At 39.4% G+C, this 18,839-nt stretch overlaps 1 protein-coding gene across 1 annotated transcript in view; it reads left to right on the forward strand.

The window, feature by feature from the left end:
- Window positions 1-7,465: 7,465 nt before the first annotated feature.
- ADAM7 (ADAM metallopeptidase domain 7) overlaps window positions 7,466-18,839 on the forward strand; it is a 68,449-nt gene continuing 57,075 nt past the window's right edge. Inside the window, exons 1-3 of the mRNA XM_047092323.1 lie at window positions 7,466-7,517; window positions 8,512-8,615; window positions 13,073-13,149. Of these exons, the coding sequence (XP_046948279.1) occupies window positions 7,466-7,517; window positions 8,512-8,615; window positions 13,073-13,149 (233 nt within the window). The remainder of the gene's footprint in view (window positions 7,518-8,511; window positions 8,616-13,072; window positions 13,150-18,839) is intronic.

The following is an 18,839-nucleotide window of genomic DNA, read 5'->3' on the forward strand; positions in this document are numbered from 1 at the left end:
ATGTGGCTGTTTTCCCTGGCCCCTTACTTCCGAAGGACTGCGGCCTTGACCCGTTCCACCCCTCTGCAGGAGAGTCTCACCGAGCAATGGCCAAATGAGCAATGGCTGAATGTCGGCTGCACCCAGGAATGCTTGCTGGACCCTGCTGCTGCCAGTGCCCTGAGACTGGCCAGGTGCCAGCCCGTCCCAGAAAAGTTCACGAGACAGTGTAGCTGCAGCGTTTCAGGGATGATGGAAAATCACAACACACACCTGGCACCAGGCTTCACCCTTAAAGACCTTGTCCCAGCAACAGAGAATATGGCTGTTTTCTGGGGTCTGCTGGGACCAGGTGGGTTCAACAGTCCTTCCAGCAGTGGAACCGCTTTCCCCCGTGTGGCCCGAGAACCTCCCAGACCCCACTCTGCTCCTGGGGATTCGCCCTTCTCACGAGGGCACCGCCAGGTATGGAGCTGCGGAGTTGCAAACTTTGTGCTCCCCTTGTTTACAGTCTTAATGGAATTTAAACTCTCTCCTTTCTCCTTTCTCCCTTTTTAGTTTAGTCCCTGAAGCTGTTTCCAATTTCCACCTTCTCTCCAGCTGCTTTTGGGGAGGGATGCTTTTCCCGTATTCTCCCCCCACCCCAGTCTCCGTCCTCTCTCCACTCACAAAAGCACCTGCCTTCCTGCACCTTTTCACTCCCCAAGTTGACTTCTCCACGCCGTGTACCTGCTGAATTCTGTGGTTCAGGTTGTGCAGATTGTTGTGTTAATCTTCCAGTCAGTTTTTTAGGTGTGTAGGATGGTTTAGTGTTGGTCTGGCTGTATTTCATGGACGCGAGACACACAAAAAAACTTCCATGTTGTTCGGCCATCTTGGCTCCTCCTCTGAAGAAAGGTATTGGAGGAAAGAACTAACAGAGGTAAGGGATGGAGCCCTGAACTGACAACATGTTGGCATATTGGTTCTGGGTAGAGCAAAAAGGACAGAGTAGCTGAAAAGAGCCAAGGAGAAGAGTAAATGATGAGGTTTGAGAGTAACAGGGCACCAGATCATATAGGGACTTGAAGAGTGTTACAAAGAATATAGCTTCTATTTGGTTAGGTGGTACACCACTGCAGGATTTTAAACAGAGGAATGACATGTTACTTCTTCCATTTTAAAAAGATTTCCAGGGGCGCCTGGGTGGCTTGGTCGGTTAAGCGTCCGACTTCGGCTCAGGTCATGATCTCACGGTCCGTGAGTTCGAGCCCCGCGTCGGGCTCTGTGCTGACAGCTCAGAGCCTGGAGCCTGTTTCAGATTCTGTGTCTCCCTCTCTCTCTGCCCCTCCCCTGTTCATGCTCTGTCTCTCTCTGTCTCAAAAATAAATAAACGTTTAAAAAATTAAAAAAAAAAAGATTTCCAACTGCTTCTGGGAAATAGACTATTAGGGAGACGCAAGGATAGACAATGAAAGCACTGATCAGGGGTTTGTGGTAGTCCTCCGGCAGGAGGGAGATGATCGTGGATTTGTTCAGTGTGGTATCAGTAGAGGCGATGAGAAGAAGTTAGATTCTGAGTACGTTCTGAAGAAAAAGCCAGCAAGATGTCCTGACAGGTTATGTATGGAGCGTGAGAGAAAGAGAGGGCCCAAGGACAGCCCCACGGTCTTTGGCTTGAGTGGTTATATTGATCTACAGCATTGTTATTTTCTGAGATGAGCAAGACATTTAGAGGAACACTTTTGGGGATGCAGATGAGGAGTTTGGTTTTGGTATAAATTAAATTTGTGGTGCCCAGTACACATCAAAATGGAGATGCCAAATAGACAACTGAAGCTAAGGAAATATCTCTGGGACATATTGATTTGGCAGTCAACAGCATAGCCAAAGATTTTAAGACGTGCTTTTTAAAAAAAAATTTAATGTTTATTTATTTTTGACAGAGAGAGAGACAGAGCATGAGCAGGGGAGGGGCAGAGAGAAAGGGAGACACAGAATCTGAAGCAGGCTCCAGGCTCTGAGCTGTCAGCACAGAGCCCGACGCGGGGCTCGAACTCACGGACCACGAGACCGTGACCTGAGCTGAAGTCGGATGCTCAACCGACTGAGCCACACAGGCGCCCCAGACTTGTGATTTGTTGAGATCTCCAAGGGAATTAGTGTAGACAGAAAAGAGAATATGTTCAGACAGTGAGTCCTCCGAGGACTTTCCAATGATTAAAGGTCTAGGGTGTGAGGGAAAGGAGTGCAGTAAAGCAAGAAGAAATGGCTAATGAGGGAGAAAATGCAGGGCTAGAAGTCCAGTAATAAAAGTGTGTCAAAAAAAAAAAAAAGACAAAGACAAAGAAAGGCTCAAATAAGAAACCAAACATGGCAAAGAAGTGAAATTAAGACTGACACTTGACCATTGAATTTAAAATGTGGAAGTCATTGGTGACATCAATGAGTCATTTCAGAAGAGTAGTGGGGACAAAAGAGATTGTCTCTTGTCCCTGATAGGAGTGGCTTAAAGAAAGAATGAAGAATCAGGGGCAGTGACTGAATTGAGAGCATATTGTTGTAAAGGGATTCAAAACAAATTATTGGAACTGCTGGGTGGGCAAGTAAGAACAAGAAACTTACTCTAATTTGTTTAAAGATGAAGCAAATTACAGCTTGTTGAGGGGTGAGGAGAAGGTGTGGCATAGTTGTGTAGGAAAATGGGACTGATGAATGGAAACATGAGAGCCATCATCTTGTGCCTGGTTATCCAACAGGAAAAAATCTAATTATACTGCATTTCATTTTCTAACCTACCACCAATTAGTTTTACGTCTATGTTCTTTAAACCATTTTGGCCTTGCTGAATTTAATGCATTTCTTAAAGCTGGTATGAAACAGTTAGGTTGAGAGTAAGAAATAATGTCAACCCTTCGGTAACACAATTCATTAATTATCTCAATCTACACAACAATCCTATGTAAAAAAAAATACTCTCATCCTTAGTTTATCATGAGGAAACCCAAACTCTAGGAATATCAAGTGATTTGTTCAATGTCACTAGCTAAGTAATGTGATTATCAGAATAAAGAGGTGAAATTATTACACCTTCTGTTCACTCTGGGACTGCCATTCCCCAGGAATAACTTTGTCCCTCTGGGTGACAGAGTGAGTCAATTTGTTATGACTCTTGTTGTATTTCTTACATGATGTTTTCTATGCATATTATTGGTAAACCTGTAATTAGAAATAAAAAAATATGATAGTGATAAAAAAGTCCCAAATTTATCATTATTCTCCCAAATCAAAATTCCCACTTACAGTGAAGGTGTTAGAAAAGGGGGGAAAAACCCCAACAAGTGAAAGCATGGAAATAGCATTTTGATATTAAAAAAATAATCTTAGATTTCAAACAGTCTGACAATCCCAATTTATAAATTAGGCAGTGGAGCCAAGAAAATCAGTGATTTGCCAAAGGTAGTAGAATTAGTCACAGGAGAACACAGAGCTCCTGATTTTGAATCTAGTGTTCTTTTCGATGCACTTAAAACACAATTAATAGGCTGAAATCAGAGTCTACAAAGAGAATTACAAGTTTCCTTTGATTACTGTGGTTTTGGAGTACTTTATACTGCTATTTCTTTCAAAGCCAGACAGAAAAATGCTCATTTTTATTCCAGTATTTCTCTGTGGAGCTTTTTCCTTGTTACAATTTAAATGTTTTTCTTTATTCACCTTCTTCTCTTCATTCGCTTGTATTTAGTGCCCCTTTCCTTCACGATTCTCTTCACAAAGGTAGTCACAAGAGTAAGCATTTGGGGTCTGCTGCTCATTTCTGATTTAGAATACATTCTGCACCATCTATCATCCTTCCTGGGGCCTCCATTGTGAACACACTCCTTTAAGTTTTTACGAGGGTCTGGGGGTTGCTCTTTAAGTCACTAGCGAGGAGAGTGGGAACAACATTGAGGAAAAGAACAGCAGAAGGGAGCCCCAGAGGGCAAGCCCGAGGAGTATCTGGATTGTGAGGGAGGTCAAAAGGAGAAAGTGTACAAGGTCTGCACAAAGTTGGGGGCCTCCAAGACTATTTCGCAAAGAGCTGATCCTAGTGGCAATAAGGAATGAACACAAGAATCTATAGCCTCCAAACCTCTCGTGGAAAGCAAGATAAGAGTAGGTTAGAGAACCTCCAAGAGAGGCTGCTTTGCTAATTTGTAACAGAGAAATAGGAAGAGAACAGAACATTCTCATGCATGTCTAATCTTTCTTTCAAATCGGCTGTTGTCTGACATTTGGACTCCCTTTGATATTGAAATCTGTTCCAGGGTTCATTGCTTTTTGGAAAAAAAGAAGTTTCATATACTTTAGTGATCATGCTAATTTAAACAGAAAACTGTGAGCAAGAGTGAGAACAATGAATGAACTAGTTGTATTATGTTGCACTATTCTGTGCTAGCAACTTGGTAGAGTTTGGAATTGAGTGCAACAGTCTCCAAGTTTGAAAGATTGGTTCGAGTGTGATTTTGAGAAAGAGTAAAGCTTGTTTCCCTCTCTAAAAAGGGACACCAGGATATAATAGAATGAACACCGAGTCAGGCAGACATTTTCTTTTAATCTCTGCCTTCCATTTGTTGAGCACGCTTGAGTAAGTTACAAAAATGTTTCTTCTTTGAAAGTGCTTGTTTGTTTCACCTGGGTTAACCATAGATAATACTGTATCTGTAATACTTTAGATATGGCAGAGAGTTAGTCTAGTTGTAACTCGAACAAAGACACCAGACTAAGGCCCCAAAGCCTTATCATTTACCGTGACACTATAAATAATTGAGATTCCACAATTTGTATTTTTTTTAAATTTTTTTTAACGTTTTTTTTTTTTTTTGAGACAGAGAGAGACAGAGCATGAACGGGGGAGGGGCAGAGAGAGAGGGAGACACAGAATCGGAAACAGGCTCCAGGCTCTGAGCCATCAGCCCAGAGCCCAACGCGGGGCTCGAACTCACGGACCGCGAGATGGTGACCTGAGTCGAAGTCGGACGCTTAACGGACGGAGCCACCCAGGCGCCCCTCACAATTTGTATTTTAAAAATTGTTTCTTCTATCTCCCACAACTTTGACTGTAACAAAGGCAAGTTCAATATAGTTTCTGTCACCCAATTTAAAATGATCTTTTTGACTGTCATGATGAATAAGCTGGTAAGTTCCATTTGATGTGTGGATGAGTATTTGTTTGGTTTGATAATGGGTCGAATACCCTGAGGACACTCATCAGTCTTCACCTCTCTTTTCCACTGACCTGAAAGAGTGTCATAGACTCTACTGGTAGAGATGATCATTTGCATTAAAGCTGTTTCAATGATGTTCGAAATTTCTGGAAACATATGAGGGTGTAACCAGGCAATAATGATGCTGCAAATTATGTTCTTGCATTCAACAATTTTATATTAAATGTCGTGTCTATCTGCAACACGCTGTTAGGTTTCTGGTACCAGAGTAAGCAAAAACAAACAGAATATTTGCTTTCTGGAGATTATAGTCCGCTGGAGGAGGTAGATAATCAAATACTTAGATGAGTAAGTGTGTGATAAACTAAGTTTTCAGAAAAAAAGAGAATCTTGTTTCAGAATGAAATTTGGTCGATTACGAGAGATATCAATGACGGCTACCAGATTTCAGACTTGCAATGTGGAATGGATATTGACATCATTAAGAAAGACAGAGAACAAGTTTTGTACCTTCTGAGTTTGCAGGGGCTTTGAGCCCTCCCATCAAAGATGTTGAGTAGAGAGTTGGATGTAAAGGTCTACCATTCAGGTGGCTAGCTGTGTAAATGTGAGGCATCACAGAGACATGATAATTAAGCTGTAACTGATGATAAGATGGTTTTGGAACGGGCATGCAGTTAGAGGAAAAGAGGGTATAGGATAATACCTTGAGGAACTCCAAAATTTAAAAGGTTGGGTAAGAAAAGAAATGCACGCACAGGTTGCCAGAGGGCTAGGAAAACATTAAAAAAGTCTGTGTCAAGGGAGTTAAATAGAGTATTTCAATGGCGAAGATATGGTCAAGAGTGCCAAATGTTGTTAAGAGGGCAAGTAATATAAGGAACCAAAATAGCCATTGGATATAGAAATTGTGAAATGGTAGGCAAGATTGATCAGCTATATCAGCAGAATAATGAAGGCAGAGTACAATGTGTTAGGATGAGCTGGAAGGGAGAAAATTGCCAGAAGAAGTAGAGATAAACTTTGTGAAAAGTTTAGTTGAAAAGGGAATGAAAAACAAGGTGATGGTAGGGGTCTGTGGAATATAGGATTGAGGGGAGGATTTTTTGAAAGGAAGAGACTTAAACTTATTTAAATATTAAAAGAATGCTTCTAGTTATCATAGCTTGGTTCAATTTATGGGAATATTAGAGGGATAATCAATAATATGAGATGGGGGAGGAGATAGAATCCCAAACGCCAAAGGATGATATTGGCAAAGGGATATCTCTTCTAACATAAGAAGAGATCGTAGGCATAGAGATAGGCTTATACAGGTTCTTCGCGCATGTGTCTATTAATGTCTTATTTTTTGTATTGATTTGAAGGAGTTCCATATTATAAGGATATTTACCCTTACCCTTACCCTTACCTTGCATACATTCCTGGAGTTTTTGTCTTTTAATTTAAATTCATATGTGATTTAGAGAGTAGATGCTAAGAGCTCTCATCACAAAGAAAAAGCCATTTTTTTTCTTTTGTGTCTGCATCTGTAGGGGGATGACGGATGTCAATTACACTTACTGCGCTATAACTTACAATAAGAGTAAATCAAGTCATTGCACCAAGCACCTTAAACTTACACGGTGCTGTCTGTTAGTTATATCTTAATAAAACTGGTTGGGGGGGAGATCAAGTTATCTCCCCTCATGTTCTCTTCTTGCCTCAGGACTCTGGGTTCTTTTATAAGGGTAGGAGTGGAGGCTGGGGGTGGAATATGAATTAACATCTTGTGTTCGGGGCACCATTAGAAAGGCCATTATGCCCCTGCCCCACGTGGCATAGGCTTTTCTTTAATAGCTAGGGGAAAAAAGGTTTCAGTATTTCTAACTGGTTTTAACAAATCTTCCTTTACAATTCCTACACGTGGCATTCTTCCTATGCACCTTCATCAACCCAAGTTTATATAAACGTTCTTTAATGTTTTTTTCTAAGACCCACATGATTTTTTTTTCACTTTAGGATTTTTAGTACCTCTAGAATTGTATTTATATCAGGCACGAAGCAGGGATCTCTGCCCAGTCCACCCCCATGACAGCACCTCAGTAGTCCTTTTAATTAGTACATGATGTCAACCCTCCGGGTTTTAGCCTCAGGCACCTCACAAATGATGCAACACGAGCAAGGAACACTTCCTTGTGCTGCATCAAAACTGCCTGTCCATCTGTTGGGCGCTTTGACCCCGCTGAGGAAGCAAGGGCAGGGAGCTGTGCGCACCTTTTCTCAAGCACCTGTGCCCCCTTCCACCAGAATCCTTCAGAATGTTCCCCGGGACTTTGCTTTTCATGATCATACTCATCTCTCAGATTAAAGGTATGTCTTAATCTTTTTGTTAGGGTTTTCTTACTAGGCTATGAGGTAATGTCTCTTTAGTCACAAAATTGAAACTGTAAATGATAAAAACAGGAATTCCCATGGATGATTTCGCTGAGAACATAGCATAGGACTTGGGCCAGTTATGACAAATACTGAGATTCTATGAGACACCTTCTCGGTCTTATATATTCTGATTTACACCGAGAAGGAGGAAGGAATGGACATTTCTGAATATCTGCAACATTGCACACGTCGAGCTGGCCATTGGCCACTTTGTACATTAGCACACGTAAAATTCTAAGTTACTGTCTCCACTTTATAGATAAAGGAATTGAGAATAATATATACAGATCAGAGAGAATGGATATAGTATTTATGGTCACACTGCTAATAAAGTGGTAAAACCTATTTGATTCAGATAATAGCAGATTCTAAAATCCTATGGTCTTTCCTCCCTATCACTCTTCAGGGAGGTTACCAGGGCTCACCTCACAGATGGCCACCGGTTGTGTAGACTATTATGTCCAGCACTGATTCAAGAGTACCTCAAACCTTTTTTAGCAAGAGAAAGACCTGTATGTATCTAAGAGGGTCAAGGTTTCAAATGCAAATGTTCCTGGGAGACAAAAATCGGTAATTGACACTAAAATCGGTAATTTACCATCTACGATCCATCCCAGGGCAGGCTGGGACAGGGGGCGGGATCCAGAGACAGGCGTGAGGAGACAGGCAACCGCAGAACAAGGTGGAGAGATGGAAAAAGCCAAAGGACCTCATGGTTTTTTGGTCTACTTTCCAATTTTGCTCATATTTTCCCAATTTGGAAATGACAGTCTCAATTTCCTCACCTGTGAATGGGGATCTACTTCCTAGTGATGCTGTACATGACTGCTAACTGGGGGCAAGTGAACTCTGTGAGACTATTCCTTCTCCAGTCGCTGTGGGTGAATGTTAATGGCGGATGTATTTTCCCCCTTATGTTTCCTTTTAGAAAAGGTAATCCTTGGAGTGGAGGGCCAAGAACTGGTGTATCCGAAAAGGCTTCCTCTGATGCAGAAGAGAGATGTTTGGCACATCCATGATTATGACGTACAGGTACACGTTTGGATTGAATAAATTGGATTTATTGCATTCACAGGATATGTAGAAAGCCAGCTCGTGCTCCAATCCGAACTGAACAAGAGAGGAGTCTCGATGTTTCTGCGGACTCCCCCTCCCCCCCCCCCCCCCCACCGCCCAGGGTACAGCGTGTGCTTGGTGGGGGCGAGGGTTGTGGAGGCAGCAAGCTTTTGATGGATTAGGACATAAGATGGAGTAAAATTTGGATTTTAGGGGGTGCCATTTAAAATCTTCCACTAACAGAGGATTTCCATTAACAGCTTTCCGGACTGATTTAAGGCAACTGCGTTTGTTCTGAGCTGGTGCCCGTGGAATGTAATCTCTGAGCATTTTGCTTTCTCAGAGTTGTAATATGCAGGTTTGTTTGCTTTACAGCAGCTTTCTGCAGCAAAGTTGGACAACTTTCACGGGAACACATTTGGCCTGTTGCTTAGAATAGTGTTTATTCAGGTGTTAAAACATAAGCATTTAAGATTTTATTAAAAAAACCCCAAATGTTTATGCAGACAATATGTAATACATATAATAGGAGACAAACTTCAAAGTTAGGTAATTTTTCAACTCCCGCTACTATGAAAGGCATTCAATGACTGTCCTTAGATAGTTATTACCAGGCAGTTGCATTGTGAGCCTTAGGTTTCTTACTTGGTCCATGGAGAATACTGTCACTTTGCTCCAACATTTTTTGAGTGGGTAAACTTTTCCCAGGGCAGCTGCTTTTCTTCCCTCCAAGACTAGAAGAACCAGCCCTCCATGCTCTCATTTGTTAGGTTTCTCAGGCATAAGCATGACACATTTCAGCATTCCAAAAGATCCCACCTAAATGTCTTTCCCATGGCTTGAGATCATGAAAATGCAACTCTCCACCTGCGGCCATCGGGAGATAACGTCTAGCCATTTTTTCTCTAGTTATCTCCTTACAAATTGTGTATTCTCTTGATCTCCAATTCCTTTATCACCTTCTTAAATGTTTTATTAATATAACATTGCAGGTCAACAATAAAAAAAAGCAAAACTTTTATTGGTTGAAGTTTGGTACTCACCCAAGAGGGCAAAGCCAATCTTTTACCACCATTGTGCAAATCAGGACTTATGTTAAAAGTCCCATATGGGGGCACTTGAGTGGCTCAGTCAGTTAGGTGTCCAACTCTTGATTGCTGTTCAGGTCATTATCTCACTGTTCGTAAGATCGAGCCTTAGATCTGTGTTGTCAGCACAGAGTCTGCTTGGGGTTCTCTCTCTTTCTCTCTCTCTCTCTCTGTCCCTCCCCCTCTTGTGTCTCTCTCTCTCTCTCTCTCTCAAAATAAAAGCTTTAAAAGTCCCATTATGAGTATGCAAGATGAGCCTGGCCTGGGGCAGGAATTATACAAGATGAGTTTGAAGCATCTTATGCTACCAGAAAGTGAGGAAATTCTCAAACAACCCAAACTTGCATCGATGGGAGTATGTCAAAAGAACATAGGAGCCAAAGGAAGGAGCTCCCAGTAGCGAAAGAAGGGACAATTTGAGCAACAAAATTAATAACATAGTTTTGGACCATAAAGAAAGATAAATTAATGCCCATGAACCCATATCCCCCCCATAAATTGAGGGGGGATAGACGAATCTATTCATAAGAGTGAAAAAATTGACATAGGCACTACCCTTTCCAGGAGATGGACATAACTCCCCACACTTTAAGCATGGATTGTGCATAGTGACTTCTCCATAGAGAAGAACATGGAAGGGGAGAAACACTGTTACCTTGAAGTGGAGAAGGGCTGACAAATGTCACCTCAGTGAGCCGATCAAGGTTAACATCATCAGTAATAACTCATGTTGATAGTAGGTACTTTTAGTATGATGCGATGAAAATGGCACCTTTTTCCCTCAAATCTCCACAGTCCCAATCCAGTAATAAGAAAAATTTCAGAAAAACCTAAATTGAGGGACAACCTATAAAATACTTGATTGTTACTCTTCAAAACTGTCAACATTTTCAGAAAAATAAAGAATGTCTGAGAAACTGTCATAGAGGATCCTAAAGAAGCATGACTGAATGTAATGTGCTGCCCTGGATGGGATCCTGAGACAGGACTTTAAACAAAATTAAGGAAATCTGTATAAATGTATACACTAATTGATAATGGTAGTCTTGGTTCATAAGTTGTGATAGGTACATAATAGCCATGTAAGATATTAGCAATATGGAAATCTGAGTTGTGGGGTCCATGGGGATTCTCTGTATTATCTTTCCAACTTTTCTCTAAGTCTAAAATGAAAACAAATTTGGGGCGCCTGGGTAGCTCAGTCAGCTTAACGTCCGATCTCGGCTCAGGTCGTGATCTCGCGGTCTGTGAGTTCGAGCCCCGCGTCGGGCTCTGTGCTTCCAGCTCAGAGCCTGGCGCCTGCTTTGGATTCTGTGTTTCCTCCTCTCTCTGCCCCTCCCATGTTCATGCTCTGTCTCTCTCTGTCTCCCAATAATAAATAAATGTTAAGAAGAAAAAAATAAATAAAAATTTAAATTAAATAAGATTAATAAAATTCTAAATTAAATATAAAATCACAAAATTCTGTTCATGTAGAAACAATAGTAATGACAAGAATAACGATAATGTCACATTTAACAACATTAACAATAGTGTCTGAATATTAGCTAATACACAATGTATACGGTTCCTCATGTTTGTAAATGCAATTCCACCCTTCTTATTTGAATAAACACCCAGGTTCTTGCTGGCCCACTGTGAATTATGTGTTTATGATAAAGTCCTAATTTTACGTTAAACTTGCAGTCAAAAATGCCCTCATGCGCACCTCACATTCAACAAACACAAAACTCCCCTCTCCTTTCCTCAAAGCTGCCCCTTTTCAGAAGACCCTCATTTCAATAGCATAGTTTAAACAAACTAGAAGCCTGAGGGAATTCTTCACTCCTCACTTGTGCTTCCCCATCAAAGAATCACTGAGCTGATTCCAGCATGTAAATAAATATCCTTTGAAATTATCGACCCACCCCCCCTTATCATTGCTGCCACTCCCCTGCCCAAGTGACCTATAATCCAGCAACAGTCTTTAAATGCTTTTCCTGCCTACGGTTGTGATTTTTGCTGATCCATTACCCATAATAAGTAAACCACCTAAAATACCATACCTACTTCTGCCTTTTTTTCTTCTCTTGGCTCTTAGGATAAGGTCCAAATCTTCTTAAGTGACTAACTAGTTGGTGCCTGATTTGGCGCCTTCCTACCTTGCCGGTTTTCGTATTTATTCAGTTTACATTTGCTTTTCCCGCCATGTTGAACTCTTCTGGATTTCTCAAACATGTCGAGCTCTTTCTTGCCTCAGAGCTTTTGCATGTGCTGTTCTCTGCCCCTGACTCCTCTTTCTACATCCCTCACACAGTCACTTCATTTCTCCTATTATGATGCTAAATAATACTCAGTTACATTTGATTGATTTTCTTCTTTGCCAAGCTATAGCTTCCATAAGGGCAGTGACCTCTATCTTGTGCACCATTGTATTTTCCATATGATCAGTATGCCTGAAATGACAGCTATTGAATACATGGGTGAACAATAAACTAAAGAAATGTGCTAGACATATGACCAGTAACTGTAAATCCTGAAATTATAAATAGTTCTTATGGATTATAAAGAAAGAAAATACCACAAAAGAAAATAGTTAAAGGATATAAATTAGGAAATCATATACAAGTATACAAATAACAACATAAACTAAATGAACAGAAGAAAAATATCACTCCCAATGGTCATCGAAGAAAACAATTTGTCACAATAAGTTATCAATTCATTACTGTTAACATCTAAGGCACAAAAACAAGAACCACTGTAAATTTCTAGTGAAATTCTAATTTTGTGCTTCCTTTCTTCAGGTTATTTTGCAGTATTTCTCTAAAAGCTTTGCATTTTTTCCACCTTGCCGATAAAGAAATTATGTCTAACTACAGTGAACACCTCAAATCAAATTTCTAATATGGATATAGATTAAATAAGTTCACATTGTGCTTTTCAGCCATAAAATACATGCTATGAAAAACACTTATTGGGATAGGAAAATGGTGATGGTCATAATTAATTTTTATGTGAGACAATAGACTATAAAACACTATACCCAAAATTGTTAAAAATACATAAACAAAAGCTCTATGAGCAGAGACTATAAATATTTTCCTTTCCTTTCATTTTATTTTATAACTAGAAAAAATGCCCATCAACAAATTTAACGAAAACATAACTTACAAGCAAAATCCTCCATATATTGGTTCTCGTTCACTCAGCCTAATCCGTATTGATCATTTTGTCTGGCCCTTACTGCTGGGTTGCCAGATAGATTGATAAAGTCTAATTTATCCCAGGATCCACCCCACTCCCCACCCCAACACACACCTACTGAGCACACGATTAAGCCACGCGATGGATATTGTTTTGCAGGAAACTTATGAAGAAGAATTGTTGTATGAACTAAGGCTAACAAGAAAAACCTTAATACTTCACCTTTTAAAATCAAGGTAAGTTCTATTATAATTCACCACCTTATAGATGTATTAGTCTGTAGTATCTCAGCTTTTGTAAAAACTGCCAGCGAAGTGAATTCGTCAAGTCACTGTTACCTGTATATATTCTGAATTCCTAGTCTTCTAATATAAGCCCCTTGCATTTCGACATCTTAACAACAATTACAGACACTGCCCTTCAGTTCCCGAGTTACTCTTTATTTGGAAACTTGGAGTCCTTTGTGAATCAGTGGAACAAAGGAAATTTGAAAAACATGGCTTTTTAGAGTGGACTGCTAAGTTCTTTAAAACAGATATCAAACCAAGTTCTGTGGGAGAATAAACCAGAACTGGGAAGAATTTACTTCATCGGGTTATCTTGTGTTAGCTAAATAATTCTAATGGCCTTCATTTCTTCCTTAGCTTTCTTTACAACTTCTGTGTTGTTATTGTTAAATTTCCATCGTTTTTCTTTGGGCCATTCCTATACACAATAGCTCTGCCTCCCAGACCCAAACATTAAAATCATGAAGAATTATTAAATGCTAAGTGGAAGGGTAACTCTACTGAAGGTTTGGAGGGCACCTGGGTGGCTCAGGTGATTGAGCATCAGACTCTAGATTTTGGCTCAGGTCATGATCCCAGGATTGTGGGATCAAGTCTCATGTCTGGCTCTCTGCTGAGTGTGGAGCCTGCTAGAGATTCTGTCTTTCTCATTTGTGGATCTTGAGAAACTTAACAGAAGACCAGGGGGGAGAGGAGGGGAAAAAAAAGTTACAGAGAGGGAGGGAGGCAAACCGTCAGAGACTCTCAAGGACTGAGAACAAACTAAGGGTTGATAGGGGTGGGGGAGAAGGACAAGTGGGTGATGGGCATGGAGGAGGGCACTTGTTGGGATGAGCACTGGGTGTTTTATGGAAACCAATCTGACAATGAATTATATTCAAATTTTTTAAAAATAAAAACAACAACAACAAAGAGATTCTGTTTTTCTCTCCCTCTGCCACTCTCTCAATTGCATGTGTGCACACGCGCTCTCTCTCTCTCTCTCTAAAAAAAAAAAAAAAAAAAAAAAGAATTGAGGCTCTAGCCTATTAGCTAAAAAGAACAGCAACAAAAAATATAAAACAAAGAAACAAAAAACCTTTCTTCTACTCCAGAGTTGCCCACTGGACAGATGCACAGAAATAGAATTAAGCTAAGAACATAATTCTATTGATAATTTATTCAGACTCTGCATACATTCTCAGGATGGAAGAAGGCTAGCATTTATTGAGCAATATCTATATGCCTTCTCTCAAAGTGCTCTCTTAATTCCCACAATATCCATACAAGCAAATATATGATTTTACTTTTATTTTACTGAGGAAAAATCATAGGTTCACTGAAGCAAAAACCTGTCAGGGTCACAGTGCAGATGATGGTGCTGATTCTCTAACTCAGATCTACCTGTTTTCGAAATTACTCCATGCTGTCTATGCCTCAAGTAGCCAAATCTTATTATATATTAGCTCTTGTGTAATTCTGTTAATCCGCCTGGAGTGGCATATTATAGACTTGTGGAGGTATAAAGTAGTATAATCTAATATTGATACTTCTGATCGACCACATTACTTTAGTCCCCTCCAAGAAGGAAGTGAATTTAGTACATACCATGGAGCCTTTCAAATCTGTGAATACTACTTATTCAGATGTTTTCGTATCTTATGGTAACAAACAGAAACTTGATCTTATTAATTTAGATTTTTGTCTTGGGTTTTGTTTTTTGTAACCACTTTTTCCCATATTTCCCCTGTGAGTTTCATCTGACTTGGTTTTAACCACACCGAATACTTATTTTATAAGCTGATATTGAGAAATAGAGGTAAATCTTCATAGACCAACCATGTCGGATCAGATTTTTATTCATCCAGTGGAAACACTGATTGGGTCAACTTAGTTTTCACTACAGTAAATCCAATAATAGGTGAAAAGTTACATGTGTATGTATATATGAGGCAAAAGAAACATTAATTTAGAATATGTTATACAATCAAGCACTTTACCAAAAGTTATACCTATGTGTTTTGAAAATAACCACAAATTTGATTGTATTTTATTTACCTGTTGTACGTCTTTCATTTTTAACCAACAGTTTGTTATAAAAAAAATTCACATAGAGAGCAAAGTTGAAGTTATTTTATTTTATTTTGTTTTATTTTATTTTTAGTTGAAATAATTTTAGAGTGAACATTTATATACCCACAAATACACATATACCCATAATCCCAAGAAGATATATGTATAACATATACCCATTAACATTTTAATATGCTTGTTTTATATCCTATTTTCCTGTCTATCCATTCCTCAATCCATCCATCCATCTATTCATCCACCTATCCATCCATCCATCCATCCATCCATCCATCCATCATCTTATTTTTATACATTTTAGACATTAACATAACTTCCCACTACATACTTCAACAAGCAGCAGATCATTAGAATTTAATATTTGTTTACAGTTTTCTTCTTCTCATTTAAAATTTTTATACAAAGAAATGCACATATCTTAAGTGTATATTCAGTGAATTTTGGCAAATGCGCATACCTGTGTTACCCAAATTTTTACAAAAATGAACTATAGAAGAAGTGGCACTCAGAAAATTTACTTCTGTTTTTTCCTAATCGATTCCCCTCAAAACCTGCTCATAGAGGTTCATCAACTGCAAATTATTTTTGTCCATTCTGGAAGTTCTTATAAATAGGTTTACTCTATGTACTCTTTTGCATACGGCTTCTTTAATTCAGCATTGCATTAATGAGACTCGTTCATGTAGTTCCACGTATCAGAAGTTTGAGTCTTTTACTTTCTGAGTACTATTCCATTGTATAAATATACTACAGTTTATTTATTTAGTCTCCCATGGTTGGACAGCCTAAGCTCTTTCCAGAATTTGGCCATCACAAGTAAAGCTTAAATGGGCATTCTTGTATAGCCTTTATATGATACATGCTTTCATTTCTCCTTGGTCAAAGCCAAGGAGTGAAATTTCTGGGTCATAGAGTGTTACTTAAAAAAAAAAAAAATTGGGGCTGCCTGGGTGGCTCAGTCAGTTAAGCGTCCGACTTCGGTTCAGGTTACGATCTTGAGGTTTGTGAGTTCAAGCCCCACATCAGTCTCTCTGCTGTCGGCACAGAGTCTGGAGCCTGCCTCGGATTCCGTGTCTCCCTCTCTTTCTGCCCCTCCCCTGCTTGCACTCTGTCTCTCTCTGTCTTCTCTCTCTTTCTCAAAAATAAACATAACAATTTTTAAAAAAGAATAAAAATAAATAAATGAATAAATAAGTAAATAAAAGGCTTCCAATCAGTTTCCAAAGTGGTTGTACAATTTTGTATATTACAACGTATGAGAATTCTAGTTGCTCCCTGTCGTCTTCATCATTATCATTTTTTTTTTTTTAATTTATTTGTCTTGAGAGAGAGAGAGGAAGGCGAGGGACAGAGAGAGTAAGAGTGGCAGAAAATCCCAAGCAGGCTCTGCACTGAGAGCACAGAGCCGGATGCAGGGCTCAATCTCACAAAATGTGAGATCATGACCTGAGCAGAAATCAAAAGTTGGAGGCTTATCTGACTGAGCCACCCAGGGGCTCCCCTTTATAATTTTAGTTACACTAGTGAGTTTGTGGTAATATTTCATGTTCAATAAACTTGCAGCCCCTGTTGAAAACTTTTTTTAGTATCTTTTTATATCTTGAAGATCAGCTCTTTGTTAAATATATCTGTTAATGGCGTTTTCCATTCTGTGATTTTTTTATTCATTTTCTTAATTGTGTCTCCTAAAAAGTAAAAATTTATCGTTTGAAAACAATTTTAATTTATCACATGTTTCATTTATGGTAATTGCTTTATGTGAACTGTCTTCTAACGTCTTCATTGTTTTGGTTTTTAGATTTGATCTGCTATTGTCGTGAATGTGTGCGTGTGTGGGCAATTTGTGGGAAGGTCAAGGTTCTTATCTTTCCGTATGCTTAGCTAGTTATTCCAGCCCATTTTGTTACATTGCCTTTCTTTGCATTGGATTGCTTTCATACTTTAAACAAAATCCAATGATTATTTCTGGGATCTCTCTAGTCTGTCCTGTTCATTTACTTTTCAATCCTGAATCCGCGACCACATTGTCTTGTTTACTGCAGCTTTAAGTAAATCAAAAGCCAGTTTGGGTAACCTCTCCAACTTTGTTCTACTCTTTCAGAAATTAAAAACTCTAGGGGCGCCTGGGTGGCGCAGTCGGTTAAGCGTCCGACTTCAGCCAGGTCACGATCTCGCGGTCCATGAGTTCGAGCCCCGCGTCAGGCTCTGGGCGGGTGGCTCGGAGCCTGGAGCCTGTTTCCGATTCTGTGTCTCCCTCTCTCTCTGCCCCTCCCCCGTTCATGCTCTGTCTCTCTCTGTCCCAAAAATAAATAAAAACGTTGAAAAAAAAATTAAAAAAAAAAAAAAGAAATTAAAAACTCTAGATCCTTTCCATTTTTCTAAAATGTAGAATCCATTTGGTAATTTAATTTTATTTATTTTTAATTTTTTTAATGTTTCTTTATTTTTGAGACCGAGAGAGACAGAGCATGAGCAGGGGAGGAGCAGAGAGAGAGGGAGACACAGAATCCGAAGCAAACCATAAGTTCATGACCAGAGCCAAAGTCGGACGCTTAACCGACTGAGCCACCCAGGCGCCCCATTTGTTAATTTTATATTTTAAAAGCCCTGGAATTTTGTTTGGAGTTTTATTGAATGTGCATATCAATTTGGAGAGACTTGATATCAATAACATTAAAACTCTTTCTGTCGTATCTCTATATTTACTTAGGTCTTTAATTGCTATCAACAGTGTTTTGTAGTTTATAGTGTAGAGCTCTCACGTGTCTTTTGTTAAATTTATTTCTGCATGTGTAATGTTTGTGGCATTCTTGTAAGCAGAACTGCTTCTCATTATTTTATTTTTCTGTTAGGGTTTCATCTATGAATCTATTGATTGTTCTGTAGGTTGCTTAAGGATTTTCAACAGCAAATATCGACCGTTTTACTACTTTCTTCCTAGTCATTATTCCTTCTATTTCTATATCTTATTCCAATGATTAAGAACTCCAGTACAATTTGAGTAGAAGTAATGAGAGTTGGCAACCATTCATTATTTTTTATTTTAAGGGGAAAGTATTCAATATTAAAGGATTAATATGATATTGCTAGGAGAATTGTCATTGGTTTACCTTACTAGATTAAGATAGTTGCCTGAGAAATCTGCTGCAAGTGTTCTGTCTTCAACTATTGAAATGTCCATATGTCAATTTCAGTAATTGATTTGTGAATACTAAACCATCTTTGCACTCTTGGGAAAAAACTTTTGCTGTATTCAGTTTACTATTATTTTGTTAAGGATTTTAGGGGCGCCTGGGTGGTGCAGTCGGTTAAGCGTCCGACTTCAGCCAGGTCACGATCTCGCGGTCCGTGAGTTCGAGCCCCGCGTCGGGCTCTGGGCTGATGGCTCGGAGCCTGGAGCCTGTTTCCGATTCTGTGTCTCCCTCTCTCTCTGCCCCTCCCCCGTTCATGCTCTGTCTCTCTCTGTCCTAAAAATAAATAAAAACGTTGAAAAAAAAATTTAAAAAAAATAAATAAATAAAATAAAACCATGTTAGTGATTAATATTATTCTGTATTTTTCATTTTTTG

This window comes from Lynx rufus, unplaced genomic scaffold, assembly GCF_022079265.1.
Source record: "Lynx rufus isolate CCGP_SWC_20201006 ecotype Redwood Valley unplaced genomic scaffold, mLynRuf1.p SCAF_3, whole genome shotgun sequence".
Taxonomy (NCBI): domain Eukaryota; kingdom Metazoa; phylum Chordata; class Mammalia; order Carnivora; family Felidae; genus Lynx; species Lynx rufus.